The sequence below is a fragment of the Tauraco erythrolophus genome, chromosome 2 (genome assembly GCF_009769465.1).
Source record: "Tauraco erythrolophus isolate bTauEry1 chromosome 2, bTauEry1.pri, whole genome shotgun sequence".
Classification (NCBI taxonomy): domain Eukaryota; kingdom Metazoa; phylum Chordata; class Aves; order Musophagiformes; family Musophagidae; genus Tauraco; species Tauraco erythrolophus.
This window is the reverse complement of record NC_141466.1, coordinates 114,184,381-114,201,067: the sequence shown is the minus strand read 5'-3', so window position 1 is coordinate 114,201,067 and position 16,687 is coordinate 114,184,381. Positions and strand designations below refer to the sequence as shown.

General features: G+C 46.6%; 1 protein-coding gene across 1 annotated transcript in view; it reads right to left on the bottom strand.

The window, feature by feature from the left end:
• Positions 1-3,210: 3,210 nt before the first annotated feature.
• GALNT14 (polypeptide N-acetylgalactosaminyltransferase 14) overlaps positions 3,211-16,687 on the bottom strand; it is a 108,289-nt gene continuing 94,812 nt past the window's right edge. Inside the window, exons 12-15 of the mRNA XM_086629950.1 lie at positions 15,289-15,372; positions 13,333-13,477; positions 3,951-4,070; positions 3,211-3,369 (exon numbers count right to left, since the gene is read on the bottom strand). Of these exons, the coding sequence (XP_086486076.1) occupies positions 3,211-3,369; positions 3,951-4,070; positions 13,333-13,477; positions 15,289-15,372 (508 nt within the window). The remainder of the gene's footprint in view (positions 3,370-3,950; positions 4,071-13,332; positions 13,478-15,288; positions 15,373-16,687) is intronic.

The following is a 16,687-nucleotide window of genomic DNA, read 5'->3' as shown; positions in this document are numbered from 1 at the left end:
ACCTGGAGATTATAAAGGCTTTCACAAAGCTCAACAGCAAGGATTAGAACCATATTTCCTACTTTTCTGTTCTTTCAAGTCAGTACAAAATGTTACCAAAAAGCATTACTACCAAATGACATTAGGGCTTAAGAGGTAAAAGCATAGGAGCCCATCTAGATACACCTATCGATGTCACGTAGATCGGCGCACACCATGATGATAAATGTCTAGGTGAGAAACAAATACAAAGCAAAAAAGGTTCATCTGTCTCCACCGTATTTTAATAAGTGAAATAAACGTAAAAGTATGAGTTGGATTTCAATAGCAGTCAGCCTTTCCCATGACGTGATGCAAGCGGAAGACTTGCTAAATGCCATATTTGGGCTAACTTTGGAGACTGCCAGTCCATTGCCTGCTTACATAAAGTTTCCCTGGAGTCAGGCTGATACCCTCTGGCTTCTCGAAACGCACTGCTGATCCATAGGGCTAATCTAATTTCTTGGATCATAATACAAGCTGCAGTCTAAGGCTTATGGTCGATGGATGCAAGAGACACAATCACCAGTTTGCTGAGTGGCTGCTGCTCCCCAGGTCTGTTAGGTACCTGGTGGCTTTTGGGCCTGCGAGAGACTTAGCTGAATGATGCTGCTCTCTTGTAGGGGACACTATGCCTGATGTTACCTTCCCCATTGCCCGCCTTCCACCATGCCCAGAAGAGTTCACAGTGATCATCTTAGTGTGTGTTTTGGAACAGGAAGGGTTTGGTATAGCTTTTGGATTTCACAAAATGCAAGACAGCTGAAAAGCTGGTCAAATAACTTCCTCCTAGAATACATCCCTGCAGCTCCCACGTGTCTGTGTACTCCAGTACACACACATACACACATAGTGAGGTCGCTGTTTCTGGTAAGACAAAGAAGAGCATTACCTGTTCAGAGAGCTCTGGCTGTTTGTAGAACAGGTATTTTTGGCTTAGGTGGAAAATAACAAAGCTAGATGGGTCTGAGGTCCTGATCAGAGTGTACCTCCCATGTGCTGGACTTCAAAACTGATGCCAAGTTGTTCATTTCTTTAAGTTTTCAGAATTGAAGTGCCTGCACCTGGGCAGTCCTAGGCTGCAGGCTTGGTACAGGTGTGAAAATGTGAAGCTGCAAACTCTTGGGAGCTGCTTTCCTTTGTCAGCACTAGACAGGGAATTACTACCACTTGCCTGTAACCACCAGTGTGAAAAGTAGGTGTGATATTGCCTAGTTCCATTAAACAGAAGGAGCCCAAGGTCACTACCCTTCTTTGTGAAATGGCTCCATTCTATTTTAATACTTCCCTTTGTTTCCTGCGCAAAGTGGTGACATGGTAACAATGCCATCTCCCACCATGAAATGACGGCTTACTCCAGCCCTTTCATAACAGAAGCCCTTGAGGTTTGCACCAAGGGAGCTTGATTAAGTTAGTAATCACTGCAGCACACAGAAAGCATTTATACCCTGTGACCTTTTGTAAATAAAGAGTTACACTGGTTCTGCCTCTAAAGCCAGGGAGATTTACACATACAGCTTTCTCCCAGCACTAAGGGAGGAGAAATGGAGGCAGTAAAATCCTGAAAGCCAGCAATTTATTCAAGAAGAGATGCTGAGAGCACTTGCAGGCTCAAAGCTTGTGTTTTTTTACCTATAGTTTGCAGCACAGGGAACAAAGGATAGGATTTTCATTAAAGCCTAGCATTTTGAGAGACATAAACTGTATCTTTTTCAAGTCACATTGACGGTCCTGCAAAAGTTCTCTTCAAGAGTTGTTACCACCCAAGAGCTGTGTGTGCAGCTCCTGGTGATTCACTTGCCTGCTACCTGTTGCTGAGGTGGAATCTGCTCAGAAAGACAGGCTGGAAAGGACCTTCCAGTCTTCTCCTATTCCTAAGACCCCTTCTGAGGCCATCTTCCTATTCTTCTTTGGCAGTCACCTCACTCCCACATAGCAATAGCACCGGACATGACCTGTGGTTGATCACTTGTCTCCAAAACCTGAAGAAATAATTTCTGCCAAGTCTGCCTATGCTGAAAGACTTTGTAAGACAGGTACTTTCTGACCTAGGCTTCCCTGCTCACAGGTGTGACTGGGGGAATCCCAAATCTTTTCTTCAGTACTTCACATCTTGAGCTACAAGACACCTGGGAAGTAAAACCAGGTAATATCCCTTTTCCTTTCTCAGAGCAGTCTCTAGTTTTAAGTACCTCCTCTGTTCTTTCAGTAGCAGCAGTTCATGGGAGGCCCCAGTTCTGTAGTCAGGAAATTGGGAAACACAAATATGACACAATTACCTTCAAATACCAAAAATATTACTTTTATGGAAGAAAAGTGAAAATTTGACTTATTCCAGATCTGAAGCAGTGAGAGACACACAGTGAGATTATAGGGGAGTTTTCAGTGACCGAGGCTCACCCATGGCCTTCAGAGAGGAGAAATAATCATGTTACTGCCTTTCCTCCCAGCGTCACAGCAGTTTATACCCTTTAATCTCACACACTGAATCCTTTGTTTGCTTGGGCTTTGGAGTTTCAGCAACCCCCATGTGCAGTTAGCACCAAGCAGGATTCTCCCACTACTTGCTGGTTTGATCCTGGTCACAGCCATAAATGACCACCCTGCCTCCGCATACACAACATGTACGTGGATCAGATACAAATCCAAATGTGCAACACAGCTTCACCCATGCTCATCCGCAGCAATGAAAAGTGCAAAGATAATTCAGTGTTTTCCACTTGATCCCAGGCGACATTTCTTAGCATCCCTTGGCAAAACCATCCTTGCGCACCAGCCTCACCCCCAAAAGCTATTGAAATACTTGTTTTGCTGAGTCCAAGTTTCCTTTTGGTCTCCAAGGCTCTTCCACCTGGGTTTCCAGAGAGATTAATAAATACTGTGCATGCCGAACTTCTGTAGGGCCCATCACAGGAGCCCCAGAATCCTGCTAAAACATTTCAAGTTTGTTTTTTTTGCCGTTCCTTCTCATTGAATGTATGACTGCCAACAGGCCAATACCACTGCATGCCTTGCAGACAAGATCCATTCAACCTGGAGCGCCATGTCCTTATTTTTATTTGAATTACTCTTCTCCTGTCCCACGGTACACAAGGACCCCAACGGTTTTGCATTTGAGCTCCATCTGGTGCATCTTGGCTGCACGTAGCAATGTCTCAGTGCCCATTCCTGCTGTGTAAGTCCTCCATCAGGTCAAGACATCACCATGTCCCAGCGCTGACTCATGGCTGTGCTCTCGCAAGGGTTGATGACGAGCTCTTTGGTGCTCTCATTCGTGTCCCCAATCGTCTCAGTGTCCAAACAAAAGCGTGAAGCTATGTGTTCAATGTGCGACCCAACTTTACCCCATCGCTGAGGAGAGAAACACACAAGAGGAGAAACAGGAGTCAACAAGCTTCCTCCTCGTTATGCTTTTACGGTACAGTTCCAGCACCAAGAGGACAGTTGCCACTAAGCCTTTGTGGCCTGATGCTGGGACGTACAGGGTCCCCCAGCCCACACCCAGCAGAGCACACGCTGAGCATTTCTCCCATCAGAAGCACACTCATTTAAGCTCAGCCTCTGCCTGGTTTTAGGAAGATAATATATTACTAACAGCTTTTCCCCCAGGTCACTGGTTCAAATGCCAGCTCGATGATTAACTGCAGAGAATTTCTAGCATCTGCTGGCTGACTGGCAGTCCATGTGAACTAAATTGCCAGTTTTGAGTTGACTTCTGCAGATAAGTATCCAGATCACCACCCACACTAATAGACAACCTTATCAACACAGTCATTTAAGAGGCAAAGGGCTGAACAGGCCAGAGTCTGTACTCCCAGATAGACTGTGCTTCCCAGATGGAGTCAGAGCCCAAGGGCGATTTGATGTGCAGTAATACTATGCTGAAAGAAAGGGAATTTCAAAGAAAATGGAGGATCAGTGAAAGGGCTCACCTGCTTGTTGTCACCTTCTTTGCAAGGTGACAGCAGCACCTGGGAACCTGGGAAGAGGGTGTACACAGACAAGCACAGCTGCTGCTGGCGGACTTGGTGGTTGTATGTGTATGTCCATTCCTGCAAAGAGGAAGGAAAAAGGAGGAGGTGAGGAATCAAGGCTGATTCTTGGTGGTATTCTACCTGGAAAGCAAACACTTTGGCTTGGATCCTGCTCCCTTGGAAACCAAGCACAAACCTCACGGAGTTCAAGAGGCACCAGGACAGGTCACTGGATGTTTCAGGCCTACCCAAAACTGTGGCTGTCACTGAGGGACTGCATGTACCAAAGAAAACACCTACAAAAGCTGCTGGAAGAAAACGGTTCATGAGATAAAGGATTTCATAGCCAGGACTGGGCTGTGGTTGAGGAATAGGGGGATGAAAAAATGGCAAAAGAGGCAGAAACATGCAACCACACAATGTGCAAGCCTCTTTTTCTGAGAAAGAGCAGCAGAAATGCTTTGCGACTAGCAGCAGGAGAGAGGAGGTGATATATAGCACATATTTGCAATTCCTGGGATTTTGTTCCCAACAAAAATCAGGGGTAAACTCCCCTTTATATCAAAGGAGCGGGAGCAAACTCCAAACATTTGCTTTCCTGGTTTGCTCTGACCACTGCTATTCCTGCTCCCCTGGGCTGTCCTGGAGGTTTTTTTTCTCATGCTGCTTTTCATGTTCACCTGCTCTTTATCAGTTCCTCAGCCCAAGAAATAATCTTTGGAGAAGCAGAGACTCTTTGTCCTGTGTAGAGCTTACCATACAACAGGGGCTCTCTTGGTTTATCAGCTCTTCCACCCATGGATGTTTTCCTTGGGAGAAAAAGAGAGGAGGCTGATAGTTTGACTAGGATTTCCAAATGTACTAGACAAAGCATCATGTATGCACAGATACACCGCTTAGCCCAGTAGCATTTCACAGAAGTTTATTCCAATGTTTATTCCAGTTGAAAATTTTCTGTCTTTCACGTGTGCTCACATTACCCAAGAGCACCTTCTGAGGATCTAAGACTGTCCGGGAAAGGAAGTCTCCCTGCTCTTTGTGTATGGACACAAGCAGATAAAAGCTACTTTGGCTTATGGGAAACCACAACCATGCTTCCACATAACCCCAGAGTGATTTCTGGAACAAGTTTTTTGCTTATAACTTTTTGAGAATATTAACTTTGAAATGAGGGCTTGAAGGGGTTTCTGAAGGCCTCTAGCCAGGGTGCAAAGCAGGATCAGCTCCTGCTGTGTAAACAGCTCCGAGATAGTAGTCAGGCGAACAGCAGCGAGAGCAAATCGAAAGCAGGTTGCTGAGCCACGGCAGGACAGGTGAGCAGGACTGGAGGACAAACATCAGGCTGGCTTCACTACAGAGGGCAATAACCACACTGGAGAGAGCAAGGCTGGGAGCAAGAGGATTTCCACAACAGGCCCCAAGAGCCAAGGAAAACATTTTGACAGGGTACAGGCTGTAAGAACTGGGAAAGCTGCTCTGAAAGAAAAGGTGCAGACAGAAAGCAAACCAGTTGAGAGCTCAGATACGGAGGAGTCACAGCTCCAGGAGGAGAGAAGCAAGCAGGGGTGTTGGCAATGGAGAGGCAGGCAGCACTCAAACATTTTGCAGTTTAGGCTGGGTCTGGAACAATGAAAGGAGAAAGGAAGGTTCTCCTGGGAGACTGCAACCCTTTCGGAGTGCTGGTGGAGGAAATGAAGAATGGCTGCCATATTCTCAGAGCTGGGACGTCCGCAGCTCCCCCTGACTTTGAACGGTGGAGGTTTTGGGTTGCATTAGCATGAGTTATTAGACCAGGGAAATGCTTCCATCCCTTTGGTATTTGTCACCATCAGCGGCTCTAACTCCTCTCCCCGACTTCAAAACAGATAGCTACAGGCATTTAATTCCTGGGAATATAAATCCCACTTAATTCAGGATCTTAGCCACCTGGAAGGGAAAACACGTTTTTGCACAGCAGACCTGGATCCACCAGGACTTCGCACTGTGATCCTCATGCCCCAGGTTTCTTAGCCTACAACTCCCCACCGGCTAATGGAAATCAAACCTGGCTCTCTGAACAGCCTGCCCACGGGCTTCTCAGCAAGACCTGCCCAGGATTTTGGCACATAACAAGCATTCATTTTCAAAGCTGCAGTCTGCACCCAAAGGGCCTTCTGGCAACTACTTCTTTGTCAGACGGAGCAGAGTGTTCCTGATCCTACAGTGAACACGGTCCACACATCCCAACTATGCACGCTGTCAGTTGCTGCGTAAACCACCAACCTGGGAAATCATTTGCCAAATTAGTCCTGCATCTGTGAAGATTCAAGGCCTTCGGGGCAAGCTCCGACACCTGTTCTTGGTCCCCGTGCTGCTACAAGCTGCTTTGAAAACCTGCTTTGCATCTTTAACCGATTGTTTGGCATTTTAGCTCAGGACAAGGCCTGAGCTGCACCCATGAGGCTCCTCAGCAACAGCAAATTAATCCTGTAACTCGTGTATATGTTGAATCCCCCAGCTAACTCAGGGAGTAGGACTTTGTGACCTCTTAACCTCCTTGCTTTACTGAAGCACCTGATGGAGGACTGCTCCTCCCAGAGGTTTTCCATGCTTTTTTTTACCCAGGCTAGGCTCTGTTCAAGCCTTCCCAATACTCACATTCTCTCAAGGCAGGACCATCCTCTCACTTAGCAAAGCGCCATGGGATAGACAGGGAGGTGGTAACCTTCCCTCCTAAGCTGTTGTTCATCATAAGAATTCAGAGCTAGATATACGTGTCCATTCAATAGCTGACATTGGATCCTCCCCTCTTGCCCCCAGGCTGTCCTACTACTGACTTATCTAAACTGACAGAATTTCACACGGCTCTTCTGTTTTGGCAGAATGGCTTTTTATGGAAGCCAGTCCTGTTGAAAATGTTTTATCCAGTTCTAATCACACCTTGTCTCTTTCCAGCCCTAGATGAAAGCCAGAGAAAATGATGCAGAAGATGAAATTCTGGGGGAAAAAAAAAGTCAGTTAAATGCCACAGAATCCATGAAAAGCTTTGAGTTAAAATACAGTCAAATGGCCATGCAAATTTTTATCTTACTCCGTCTCTTCCCTTATGTCTATCAGTTGGGATGAAAATTCCTGCTTTTTTTCCCCATGAGAAACTACTTTATCTTCTAAACCCTGGCACATCGAGCACTCACATGGCCAGCGCAGCATTAACAACAGCAGAGCTTTGCACCCCAGCGGTTGTGGTGATCGGGGCAGCCCAGGGTACTCCTAAGAAGAGAGACCTTCAGGGAGCTAACACGGCTTCAGGGCTGCAGGCTGGCCTGAAGTTGGCCAACGGGGTTGAGAGCTGACCCTTGGCACCAAGTAAAACCAGGCACACAGGTGAAACAGAGATCAAGATTTCCTGCCTTTTCAAAGGCAAAGCAGCTCCTGAACTGGTCGTGGAACAAAGAGGAAGAGGGTGGACTGCGAGAGCAGAGCTACCAGCTGTACACTGCAACCAGCAATCCCCCTTCCTCCAAAACCTTGAATAACACTAACCCCCATCTGAGGCTTGTGACTATTTTCCAAGGCTCTAGCATCATTTGAGCAGGCACCTGCCACTGTTCCTCAGCATCATTGTGAATTGACGAGATTATTTTAAAATATGACCTTCGGCTTGACGTAGCCTGGCTGGCAGAAGGAGAAAGGAGCCTAGCAAGGAGCAGCCCGACAGGAGCCCCATGTTACGTGTCAGAGCTGTACACACTCTGCTGCCGAGCAAGAGGTCAGCCGTACCCTAAAGCTGGGGTAGCAGCTAGAGAAAAATGTTTCTGAAGAAGCTGGGAATAACCTCAGCCCTCGATTCTTATCTTTCTAAAATCACAGGGAAGGACTTCCCAAGGCACGTGACTGCGTGGGTCCCCTAAAGATACCAAAGTGCTTCACTCGTCAAAAGGCAACTAGCTCTTCCACACATCTCAGGAGACAGAAAGCAAAGTACACAAGGTGCCCACAGCAGCCCGTGACACTGCTTGCTGCCAGCCAGCCCCTCTGCTCTGCCAGTTCAGCCCAGGTCCCGCAGCTCCAGCTGGCCTACAGCTGGGGCAGAACATGCCCATGGAAAAGAAAAATGAAGACTTTTGAGGGCAGGAAAGTCAGAAAAGAATTTTTTATGGTTGAGATGTCTCAGGAGGGACACTGTCAGGTTAGTCTGGATAGATATTAAATGTTCTCCAAAGAAAGTGCAGATCTAGTCAGCCCACAGAGGTCCTAGAGCCAACTGGGGTAAGCTTCAATGCCACATCAGGCAGATTATCACATTGCGTTTCCTCCACAATAAGAGTCAAGGACATGCCACCCAAATGCAATGGCAGCCACTCAGCTCCAAGGTCCAGATTTTTTGGGGTACAGGCCTGGGAAATGAATGGTGCAACCTTCCCACTGTTTCCTTGCTTGTCTAGATGACTATCTTTACATTCATCTTGCAGCTACTGCTTACATGTGTGTGAGCACCCAGGCCAAAGTGTGTTCTGCTCTTTTATCTGAAGTATATCAGGTTTCCTGAAACTGCTAATGATTTAAATAAACTCCAGAGTCAGACGTCTACTCCAAAGATGAATGGACTAATATCAACTGACACTTAGTTTGAAAAAAACACCACAATTTCTCACGTCTTCATTAGATAGGCCAGGACAGAATTATGATCAATTATTTTCCCTCAGATGCCTTTCTCTCGTGACAAACTAAATCAATCAGTTCATTTAGCAAATGAGACACAACAAGACGTAGAGTACCAAGGCTCCTGTGGGCAGCAGCACAGGTAGAGCCCGCTGTGCCCTGGAGATGGGCGGCACTGCACAAGGATCTTTGCCAGTCATTAACTGAAGAGCAGGTCCCTCTGAGAGCCACTCCAGGGGACAGAGCCTGCCCTGACTACTACCAGACCTTTTGGAGAGGGAAGGGCCAAGTGGATCCCAGGGATGAGAAGAGAGAGCTCTCCTATACAAAGATGAGGGGTCATCTTGTGCCTCAGTGCCCCTTTCAGTAATTCAGGACTAACACCAGACACCACCAGGGAGGGTCTGTGAGATCTGCTTGGGGTGTAAAGCCTGTCTGACTTCACTGCAGTCACTCTTCCCAATTTACCCCAACTATGGATGCGGTCAGAGGGCTCACAACACCCTTCCCCTGCACTACAGATAGAAAAAAATAAAAGTGCAACCGATTGCCATCTGACAGCTCCTGTTCCTCTCTCCTCAAACCATGGTGATGTATTACAGCTCAGATCTTCTCACATCCGGTCCCAGGACTTCATGCATACAGTGCTAGTAAAGGGCTTGGGGAGCCTAGTAGGAAAGACAGCTACAGAAGGGCAATTAAGCAACCAAATTAATGCTACTAACACTGATAAAGGATCTGGAAAGCCAGGGTATTTCCATAGTACTTAGTGAATTCCAGGAAAGCATAGCTTTGATTTAGCTAAGCCTATTTTACAAATAATGAAGCTTAGGGTAAACAAGACATGACTTCAGTATGTTAAAAGTGAAGAATATTGCTCTATTCCGGCATACCGAATACAAAACTAAGTAGCATTGAGGACTGCTGCATAATCTGTCCTACACAGCCTGGTGACTTGTCAACCACAAGTTCAGGTGGTCTTGTGACAACTGCGTAATTAAAATACAAATTCTTATTCACAATGAAAATTTAAATATCCTGCCTTCATCTGAAATATTCTCCATGGGTATGAGTAGCAGAGAACTATCCTAGAAAGATAGAGAAAGATAAAAGGAAAAGGTTTTTCTCTATTCCTGCCTGTGTACTGAGTGTAGCTGTTCAGCAATCTGTTTGTAGCGCATTTTTCTGTTCCCCTGCAGAGTTGGACCTGGATGTGCAAAAGAAATGGAGTTGCCATCCAGTGGGAAGTGTTGACCTATTGCAAACTGCTGCAGAATCAGAATGGGAAGATGAAAAGTTTGTGGCATGAAAAATTCCAAAAATTTACCGCACGGAAATGTCAAAACAAAACGTGTTTGATGGGAATGAAACAACTCAACTTGCTGGCATGACATTTCTTATTTTAAAATATCACATCAAATTGATATTTCAGAAAGACCAATGCCATTTCATTTTGAAACACTAGATTGCAGCAACATTTTCATTCTGATTTCCCAGATTTTTAAAAAAACATCCAATGCATTGAAAGTTGTAATTGTCACTAAAGCATTTCTTTTTTCCTTCAGCAGAGTTGACCCTGCAAAACGTGATGACCTGCTCTCATCAGCTCGCTGCTCTTGCTGTTTGTGTAAAAAGTCCATGCAGCAGTGGAAGAAAGAAAAAGAATTATAAAACCTGGAAACCAGCTAAACTGTAAGAACTGTAACTATGTAGTACTTGCAGTTATCATAGAGTCATAGAATAGTTTGGGTTGGAAGTGATCTCAAAGATCAACTAGTTCCAACCCCCCTGCCATGGGCAGGGACAACTTCCACTACACCAGGTTGCTCAAAGACTCCTCCAACCTGGCCTTGAACACTTCTAGGGATGGGGCAGCCACAGCTTCTCCGGGCAACCTGTTCCAGTGCCTCGCCACCCTCAGAGTGAAGATCTTCTTCCTTATATCTAATCTAAATCTCCCCTCTTTCAGTTTAAAGCCATTGCCCCTTGTCCTATCACTACACGCCCTTGTAAAAGGTCCTTCTCCAGCTTTCTTGTAGGCCCCCTTTAGGTACTGGAAGGCTGCTAGAAGGTCTCCCCAGAGCCTTCTCTTCTCCAAGCTGAACAACCCAAAGTCTCTCAGCCTGTTTTCACAGGAGACGTGCTCCAGCCCTTGGAGCATCTTCGTGGCCTCCTCTGGACCTGCTCTAACAGCTCCATGTCCTTCTTGTGTTGGTGACCCCAGAGCTGAAGGCAGTACTGCAGGTGGGGTCTCACAAGAGCAGAGTAGAGGGGCAGAATCCCCTCCCTCTACCTGCTGGCCACACTTCTTTGGATGGAGCCCACGACACGGTTGGCTTTCTGGGTTGCAGGCGCACATTTATGGCTCATGTTGAGCTTCTCATCAACCAGCACCCCCAAGTCCGTTTCCTCAGGGCTGCTCTCAATCCATTCTCTGCCCAGCCGGTACTTGTGCTTGAGATTGCCCCGATCCATGTGCAGGACCTTGCTCTTGGCCTTGCTGAACTTCATTAGGTTCACCTGGGCCCAACTGTCAAGCCTGCCAAGGTCCCTCTGGTTGGCATCCCTTCCCTCCAGCGTGTCCACAACGCCACACAGCTTGGTGTCATCTGCAAACTTGCTGAGGGTGCACTTGATCCCACTGTCCATGTTGCCAACAAAAATGTTATACAACACCAGTCCCAATACTGACCCCTGAGGAACACCACTTGTCACTGGCCTCCACTTGGACATTGAGCTGTTGACCACAACTCTTTGAGTGTGACCATCCAGCCAATTCCTTATCCACCAAGTGGTCCATCCATCAAATCCATGTCTCTCCAGTTTAGAGACAAGGATGTTGTGCGGGACAGTGTCAAATGCTTTGGATAAGTCCAGGTAGATGACGTCAGTTGCTCTTCCCGCATCATAGAAGGTCACCAAATTTGCCACGCAGGATTTGCCCTTGGTGAAGTCATGTTGGCTGCCACCAATCACCCCCTTATTTTTCATGTGCCTTAGCATAGTCACCAGGAGGATCAGCTCCATAATCTTGGTGGGCACAGAGGTAAGACTGACTGGCCTGTAGTTCCCTGGGTCTTCTTTTTTGCCATTTTCAAAAACGGGGGCTATGTTTCCCTTTTTTCCAGTTGGTGGGAACTTCACCGGCCTGCCACAACTTCTCAAATATGATGGATAGTAGCTTAGCAACTTCATCTGACAGTTCCCTCAGGACTCGTGGATGCATCTCATCAGGTCCCATGGACTTGTGCACCTTCAGGTTCCTTAGATGATCTTGAACCTGATCTTTGCCTACAGTGGGTGGTTCTTCATTCTCCCAGTCCCTGCCTTTGCCTTCTGTGACTTTGGCAGTGCGGCTGGAGCTCTTGCCAGTGAAGACTGAGGCAAAGAAGTCATTGAGTACCTCAGCCTTCTCCATATCCTGTGTAACCAGGTCTCCCGTTTCCTTCTGGAGAGGGCTCAGATTTTCCCTAGTCCTCCTTTTATCACTGATGTACCTATAGAAGTTTTTCTTCTTGCCCTTGATGTCCCTGGCCAGATTTAACTCTTATCAGGGCTTTAGCTTTCCTAACCTGATCCCCTGGCTGCTCGGACAATTTCTCTATATTCTTCCCTGTCCTTGCTTCCACCCTCTGTAGGCTTCCTTTTTAAAATAAGCCTATTATATTAACTACATTTTCTATAACAATTATATTCACTATATTTTCTCATCTGACTAAAATTCAAGTAGTTATTGTTGATTTTACCAGGCTGTGAAACAGATATTATTTTCTTGACTAAAGGCAGGCATGCAACTGCATGCAAAAGAGATGCAAATAATGACATGCTTCGTTTGCACATACAAATTAGGGACATTTTCAGCAGCATCTCCAGGCTGGGCCTTTTATATGCGTAGCTACCTGGTTTGAATGTGTAACCACGAGGGTTAAGGATGTACAGTCAAGTGGAAGCAAGCACACCATTGCCTATTAAATTATTTCACAGCACCCCAAAGAAGAGAGTGATTGTTATCCTCCCTGTTTTATAGATGGGAACAGTGAGAGAACTTAGTGACTTGCCCAAAATCACAAAGGGAGCCTGAAGCAAAGGCAGGTTTTGAAGTTGTGTCTTCAAGGTCTTGCTCCAGCAACACTGCTACAAGGCACATGTGCCTGCTCTTGGCTCTAACATTTCCTAGAATATGCTTTTGAGAAGACTGATTCATACAGCTTTTTCTCGTCTCAGTGAGACTGAAGAAAAATGAGATCATCCTCATTAAATTCTCACTAGTTTAATGGGCAATCTAATATTGAGAGAATGCAGACTATGAAGTTATAAATACCATTGCGATTCAGTGCATTTTGAAAGAAATAAGGCTGAAAGATGGGAGGAAATTATAGTTCTCTTTGTCTTTCTCTGATCTCTGCAGATGAATGGTGCGTGGCGTTCCTGAGCAGCAGTAAGTGCTCAGCGCAGGCTAGCACAGAGATAAGTGGTCCACCCTATACAGTGGCTCCTGCACCAGTCCCTGCTGCTGCCCAGGGCGTCCATCGAGGTAAACCCTGGACTTACCAGAGCTGAACTACATAGTACCTTAGGAAAGGGGTTGGCAAAACTGGTAATGCTCCAACAGAGCTTTAGCAAACTTAGGAAATCACTGTGAAGCTGGCCCAGAGCCTTCTCTCCAGCTGGCATCACAGGGATAGGCAACACATCTTACCTGTGCCGTTGCTGCTGTGCCTTTGCTGCTGATACAAGGATTTAAGCTCAGGACGGGCAACTCTTGGGCTTCAGACTTGTGCGACTCGAGGCAGCTCTGCCTTTGCCTGATCATCCCCGTCTGATAGAGCGATTCCTCAGGAATCCTGTGGGAACAGCATGAAAACAACATCCCTGCTCCCCCAGGCACACAGGGTACTCAGAAGGGAGGCTCAGTGGGGTGAGGAGGGTGCGGTTGCACATTTCACCTTCAGAAAATGAGAGTGGCAAGATCTATTACAATCCTGAACCACTGAGAGCAGTACATGGACAGGGACGCTGGAGAGGCGGCGCTCAGAGATGGATGGCTGGCCTTTGTAAGACGAAAAAATAAATAACACTGCACAAGGCAAACGGAGGAGCAAGGAATAAACTATGAGCAGGCTGAAGGTCAGCCAGCCTTCAGCTTACAGGAGCGGGGAACTTTATAAGAAACTGCCACAGAGCCCTGGCATTCCCTGTGAATGCTGCTGGGCAATGCCACACATGGCAAAAAAAGCAAGAAAACAGCTATAAATCATTTTTACACTGTGATTCTGCACTCAGCCATTGCGTCAGCAGATCCCTGGAAGTATCTCCAAAATTTTTGCACCCTTTCTGAGGATGGCTCTTGACAGTGACTGAGAGACCAGATGCAATGGTTTCTGGAGTAATTTTGGTGACTAAAAGGGATCTGCGCAAAAGCAGCTGTGGAAGTGCACATTAAGTAGAGCATTAGGCTAGGAGTAAGGCAGAACCACCTGAACACAAAGCCTGAACTCCTAGAGTAGATGGTTTCACAACAGTGAAGTCTTAAGTATCACAGAACAGTGTAAAAGGACTGGAATCATAGAATCACAGAATGGTTTAGGTTGGAAGGGACCTTAAAGATCATCTAGTTCCAACTTCCTGCCATGGGCAGGGACACCTTCCACTACACCAGGTTGCTCAAAGCCTCATCCAACTTGGCCTTGAACACCTCCAGGGAGGGGGCATCCACAGCTTCTCTGGGCAACATGTTCCAATGTTTCACCACCCTCAGTGTAAAAAATTTCTTCCTTATATCTAATGGAAATCTCCCCTCTTTCAGTTTAAAGCCATTGCCCCTTGTCCTGTCACTACACACCCTTGCAAAAAGTCCCTCTCCAGCTTTCTTGTAGGCTCCCTTCAGGTACTGCAAGGCTGCTAGAAGGTCTCCACAGAGGCTTCTCTTCTCCAGGCTGAGCAATCCCAACTCTCTCAGCCTGTCTTCACAGGAGAGTCGCTCCAGCCCTGGAATCATCTTTGTGGCCCTCCTCTGGACCCGCTCCAACAGCTCCATATCATTCTTATGTTGGGGACCCCAGAGCTGAATGTGGTACTGCAGGTGGGGTCTCGCAGGAGCTGAGGAGAGGGGCAGAATCACCTCCCTCGACCTGCTGGCCACGCTTCTTTTGATGCAGCCCAGTATATGTTTGGTTTTGTGGGCTGCAAAATTAGATGCTTTTTTTGCAAGCAAGAGTCATTAAATACAGAAACAACCCACCAGAGGCTATGGTGGATTTTTCACCTTGGGGTACTTTTGTAAGGAAAACTGGCTATTTCCCCATACCACCTGTCCTGCAGCTGGGCAGAAGGATACCTGAGATATCCCAAGAGCTAAGAGAAATAACTGGTGCTTTGCCCCTCACCAGCCCTGCAGCAAACAGCCATGGAATCCATAAGATTGCTTAGAGAAAGCAGGATCACAAATGAACCATGTCATGCTGTGAGCAAGCTCTGTGTAAAGTCACTACAAAATTCACTGTGACCTTCTGTGAAGCCCAAGGGAGGGGGTGCCTGTGTCTTTGTGGCAGGGAGAGGCGTGAGGACTGGAGGTATAGAGGAAAGCTCTGTGGGGCAGGAGGGATGGGGCATCCCACTGGCTTGCTAGAGACAGTTGGAGATGGCACATCCATACCGAAGTTCGGGATAAACGTTTTCCAGGTACCACTTGAAGCTGTGGCATTTCAACCTCTTCCGCAGTTCCACTCTGCTCTGGATGCTGTGGGAAGAAAATATCATAGAGATGCAATAGAAATCATGAAGGTGAGACCCAACACACTGAAAAGAGAGGCTGAGAGAAACCCAACAGATATGCAACAGGCAGCAAACACAAGAGAATCAGCAGCTCTATTTTCTGCTCTCTTCTGCACGAGCTTGAGCAGTCGTTTCGATCTCTGTCTCTTTGGAGGTCTCACTTGGTAAAATGGCATGATGGCATATCACCATTTTAACAAGGAGCCTGGAGTTTGGTGGATGAAAAGGTATATGGAAAATTTAAAAATCTTTAGTAAAAAAAAATGTATGCTATCTACTATGTGCAATAAGCATTAATTTAATATATTAATGTACTAGGAAATTAATATATGCCATTATAAGTTACTTTTAGTTTACAGGACTGCAGAAAGCCTTGATTCATGAGAGCACCTAAACACGCCTTAAGTCAGCAGAAGTTAATCACACAGTGAAATATTTTGTTCTTTCACTAACTGGAGTCAAAGTTCTGCTGAGGGATCATGCTGTAGAGTGACATTTTCCAAACTCCATCTCCCCTCTGGGCCAGCCTCTACCCATAGAGCAGTTATGATCTGGCACTTACAGAGCGATAGGAAGCCTCCAATACCTTCCCTTCACACAGCCTGCGTTCTCTACATCCTCCTACACTTAGCAGGACAGAGCTGTTATTTGAGTCCATGCTGGCAGATAGGAAGAGGGTATGAATTCAGTGGAAACAGGTTAGTTATCAGGATTTCAATTTCTTTATCTTAGAAATTGAAGAGTAGCCAGAAGAAATTTAGGGCTGGATTTGGAACCCGCTATAGTCCAAAGGAAACTTTCTAAGGAAAGGAAGAGCATATGAAAATGAGAAATTAATGCAAATACGTACAGCCCTCCTGACAGGGAGGCATTTCTGACCGTTCACAGAACGAATGGCAAACTCCCTGAATACAGAACTCTGTCTCCTTTCCAATAAAGCCTTCATGGGCCCCAAATTTGCTGATCTTCCTGCCCTTCAGCTGCCAGCGAGACCTCTGGATTCTCCCCCTCAAACTCCGCTCTGGGACCAGAAGTACTTGTACCTCCTGCCAAGGGCAGGACGTAGGCAGAGGGGGTCTCCCCCCACCTCGATTCGGTTCACTCGCTGCGCTGAACTAGCACAGCATATAAACTAGCTGTTTATACGTTTCATTGCTGTGCTCATAGCATCTGCCTACCATTAGCACGTAATTGAGCGTTACTACAGAAACAACGCGGCAAGGCGACGCCAACGTGAGCACCCGCCGCAGCAAGCAGGGCACAGTCAGGGCACGGGCAGG